Genomic DNA, 4,415 nt, shown 5'->3' with positions numbered 1-4,415 from the left:
TCTATTGAGACCCAAGGACTGATATTTAGGATCTCAAACTATCAAATAATGAAAGAACAAATAAAAAATTAGATTTAAAATGAACTACTAGTAGCAAATTAAAACCTGTAAAATCAGGAAATTGACATTAAAAAAGTCCCCAAAAAAGAAGAAATTAACAAAGATCTAACATAACTAACATAATTCCATACACAAAGTACACATCCACAAGCCGACCAATAATAACTCATCATATTTCATTGAAGCTAAGCTAAGATAAAAAGCATCATAGACAAACTCTGAGCATCCATTCAACTTAACCGCCCGCTACTACAAAGCAACAGGTTATGTTGTATCACCGTCTACCTACCATAAGGGTGATAACGACCACCACCTGCACCACCACCACCGTAACCTGCTCTGCTTCCATACGGTCCACCTGCTCCACCATAACCAGCACCAGCACCGGATTCATAACCACCACCACCACCTCCACCTCCTCCAGGCCCACCATAACCACCACCATAGCCGCCACCACCATAACCGCCGCCACCTCCACGACCATATCCACCTAGCCCACTCCCTCCATACCCCACACCACCATACCCTCCACCACCACCACCATAGGAGCTAAATCGACCAGAGTAGCCGCCAAGTGGAGGCTCACCGCCTCTGTAACCACCATAATCACCACCAAAATCACCATAACGACTGCCAAATTCACTGCCACTGGGTCCGTATCCACCATAATCACCATATCTACTTGAAAGTCCTCCAAGTGACCTATAAGGGGGAGGACCGTAACCGCCGCCACTGCCACCATATCCACCGTAAGAATCACCATAACTGTCACTATACCCACCACGTCCCCTTGGCTGCTCACCACCATATGACATAGGTCCTGTATTTGAGGGTTTCTTTGGTTCCGCCTTCTTTATCTCAACCTAAATCAATGAACCCATGTTAACCTATTTTTTTCTCATCTAAAAATCATTTAACAAAAATACTTGGAAGTGGTAATTTGACCCATTTACTTATTGGGTCAAATTCAGATAAGTCTCTAACATGTCAAAGTTAGCTCAAAGAGATTTGTCAACGCATAAACCTCTAGAAGAAAAAAAAAATGATTGAAATATATAAGATTTTATGATTATATCTGACCTACTAACTAGTTAAAAATGTTTTTTAAACTTTGGTACAAGAAGTGTTTTCTGTTTTCGGTCAACCCATAAATATAGCTGCTTGACCCGTTATCGAGCCTGCCCAACCCATTTTATATCTTAAAGAAAACAGAAAGAAACACTACCCACAAGAAAAACGTTTAGTGGAGCATGTAAATGAGTAGATACAAGTTAGAACTCACCTTTGTACCATTCATATCAATCATATTTCCATCAAGCAGCATTGTATCAACGACTTGTTCGCTATCGAAAACAATGAATCCAAATCCTCGAGAACGATTTGTGGCATGATCTCTGATAATCTCATGCTCGACCACTTTCCCATATTTGGAGAAGAAATCCTTGAGCTCATCTAAACATGCACACATAATTAATTACTTAGGTAAACGATGATGTTCATTGGGTTATGTATAATTACATAAATATAAAATATAAATATAAATATAAATATACATACGAAATAGGGTGGAATATAACAAAAAGTTGTAGATATTCAGACTTTCAAATGCTAACCTTCAGTAACTGATGTAGGAATTCCACCAACAAAAACCTTTTTTGTTCTAAAATCCTTCGACTCACGCTCGCCCGCACCTTTCGGAATGGTTCTCTTGATCTCCACCTGCCCATTATTTTATTTATTTTAATATAATCTAATATGTGAAGCAAAAACCAACTTGACTTCTTTATAGGTATTAATCGGGGATTAATCGGATTGGACTTTTTATTATACATTTAAATAACAAAATTTAAATTAAATGGGTCATTTTAAAAGAAAACCATACCGTCTAGAAACATAAACATATCATTTAATTGTTCAAACACTCCAAAATTCTAATTTATAATCATATTAAAGTGTTGACCAACTTTGAGTCTGAGCATTTTTTAACTGACTGAATCCGACTTTGACCAACTAAATCCAATTTTGAATCATTGAATAGCGTTGACCAATTAACTAGAAAGATTTGGAAAATCTAATCGATCCTGCTTCTAAAAAAAATAATTGGGATTTTTACAACCGTGACATCAAGAGTGAATGTAAAACAAGTTAAGTGAAGTTAGTAAGTCAAGCGACCTTTAGTACTTAATCACCTAAATGGGTATAAAACATACTTAAGTAGAAGTGTATGTGGTTCATTCAAATATATAATCAACACGGGCCGTATTGTTCTGAGGAAGCAGACGGATCGACAGATATTTAAGAAGCATTAGTTACTAGATATAGTTGATAAACTACAAATCATGTGTAGTTGACTAGTTGTATACCAAACATCAAAGATAAATAGCATGGACAGTGAACTGCAGTATAATTTATCATGTCGGATTTATATTAAAGTATATTATTACTAATGGTGTATACTATCGTATACACGCATAAAAGGCATAATGGTTGCATAAAAGTAGCATCAGGAAGGCTGGAAACAACAGTTTTGTGGAATTATCCGTCCAGCGTTCTCCGCTGTACAGGCTGCTCCGTCATGCGCCAGCCCTGAAGGCCGCCTAGCGCGTAAGCCCTGGCCGGAGAACGCCACCTTCAGCGTAAATTTCGGATCACAAATAACAGAACGTATCATCATTTGACACGTGTCCCCGAGCAATCTGGTGGATCTGACACTATAAATAGACCCCTTGGGTCGTCATTTTACACAGTTCGGACATTCTGACAACTTTGAGAGCTGAGACTTCACTTCTCTTTCTCTCTCTACTTTCTCTCACTAGAAGTCATCCGGCTAGCACTTTTACGCTCTACGGACGACAGATTGATTAAGCCACCCCACAAGTTTCTACACTTGTGAACCGGGTCTGCAGGGATTATTTCCCAAGGGTAAAAATCAATCGGCAACACTCCGCCCTCCTAAAGCTAGATTACTTCTAGTATCTTGTTGACACACTAAGCCTTACCTCATAAGGAAATAGGTGTTAACAATTACAGTATATACATACACATATACATTATCCTTATAATTGAGGAGATAACATAAATATTATCATACATCCACCATCAAGCTTTCAATACAACTGAAGCCGGTAATTGTTGACAATGGACCGCCAAACAATTGAAGTAGGCAAATATTCACCTTCTAGATTACAATGTAGCCTCTATAATGTGTATTCCCTTGATATATATACTAGCTTTATTATGTAACAGACCATAGAATTAAATAAAAAAGGGCAGACAAAGTGCAAACTAATAAACAAAATTTTCAAAACAAGTGAAATCAACTCACTTGTTTCCCATTAATAATGTGTGTCTCAGCAATAACAGTATCAACAACAGCAGGATCAGCATAAGTCACGAAACCAAAACCCCTAGGCCGACCGGTTTGTCGATCTTTCATGATGACAGAATCGGTAAGCTCACCATACTTACCAAAATACTTAACAAATGCATCTACATACGCATATACAAATAACACAAAATCAGATACATACCAACAACAATGAGTAATTAACTAGATATTTATATCTATATCTATAATCAATTAAAGGAATTAGAGACTAACCTATAGTAGTATCTTTAGCTAAACCACCGATAAATATCTTCCTGTAACAAATTTCAATTAACAAGATGAATAAAATTGGAGTTTTTAGAATCAGTTATCAGTTATATGGTATATTTATATTATATACGTAAGATTAAATTGAAAATTGTGTGACGAGTGATGATGAATACGAACCCTGGACTAGCGCCGTCTCCAAAATCAGGTCGTTTGGAACCCATTGGGGATTGAATTGAATTGAATCCAAGATTATTATTATTATGTGACAATTTTAGGGTTTTAAAGTGGAGATGACCGAGTGAGGAGAGGTAGCTAAGCTAGGATTAGGGCTTTACAAATAAGATACGCATTGATTGATTGAGGGGAGAAAACCCCCCAAAAAAACACCGAGTACTTAAAACATTAATTATATAAAAAATGGTGCTTTTCCAAAAAAAAAAAAAAAAAAAAAGGCAAATTTTAGTAATCTTTTTTTTGCTCAAACTTTTTTTTCAAGAGCACTACGGGATTACCCACGGGACTTAACCACTCACACTGCCCCGCAACACGATATGCGAAAGACATCCTTGGGCGGAATTCAAGGGTAAATGGTCAACCTTATATGCAATGTTGCACCCCACGGGAGTCAAACTCCCGACCTCTCGTTAAGAGAGGCAAGTCACTAACACATGATCTACAACACAAATTTTTGTTCATCAATTTCTTAACCTATTTTTATTTAAACTATTTAAAGTATTGTTTTAGGGCTAGCAAATGT

General features: G+C 37.1%; 1 protein-coding gene across 1 annotated transcript; it reads right to left on the bottom strand.

Annotated features, from left to right (window-relative positions):
- Positions 1 to 341: 341 nt before the first annotated feature.
- On the bottom strand, positions 342 to 3,890 carry LOC139897891 (uncharacterized). Its single transcript, XM_071880604.1, has 6 exons — positions 3,836 to 3,890; positions 3,662 to 3,702; positions 3,386 to 3,549; positions 1,674 to 1,779; positions 1,343 to 1,512; positions 342 to 923 (listed from the first exon to the last, which is right to left on the bottom strand). Exons 1-6 carry the CDS (start codon positions 3,877 to 3,879, stop codon positions 342 to 344), a joined length of 1,107 nt encoding a protein of 368 aa, XP_071736705.1. The 5' UTR covers positions 3,880 to 3,890.
- Between the last annotated feature and the right edge of the window lie 525 nt (positions 3,891 to 4,415).

Source organism: Rutidosis leptorrhynchoides, chromosome 3, assembly GCF_046630445.1.
Source record: "Rutidosis leptorrhynchoides isolate AG116_Rl617_1_P2 chromosome 3, CSIRO_AGI_Rlap_v1, whole genome shotgun sequence".
Taxonomy (NCBI): Eukaryota; Viridiplantae; Streptophyta; class Magnoliopsida; order Asterales; family Asteraceae; genus Rutidosis; species Rutidosis leptorrhynchoides.
The sequence above is the reverse complement of the archived record's forward strand: the minus strand, read 5'-3'. Positions and strand labels throughout refer to the sequence as shown.

Bases quoted from the DNA above. Each gene is read 5' to 3' on its own strand.
- LOC139897891 (XM_071880604.1), bottom strand. From the start codon at position 3,879: ATGGGTTCCAAACGACCTGATTTTGGAGACGGCGCTAGTCCAGG. The intron at 3,550-3,661 runs GTTAGTCTCTAA...ATGCGTATGTAG, and splicing joins AGCTAAAGATACTACTATAG to ATGCATTTGTTAAGTATTTT. The intron at 924-1,342 runs GTGAGTTCTAAC...TCATTGATTTAG, and splicing joins TTGATATGAATGGTACAAAG to GTTGAGATAAAGAAGGCGGA.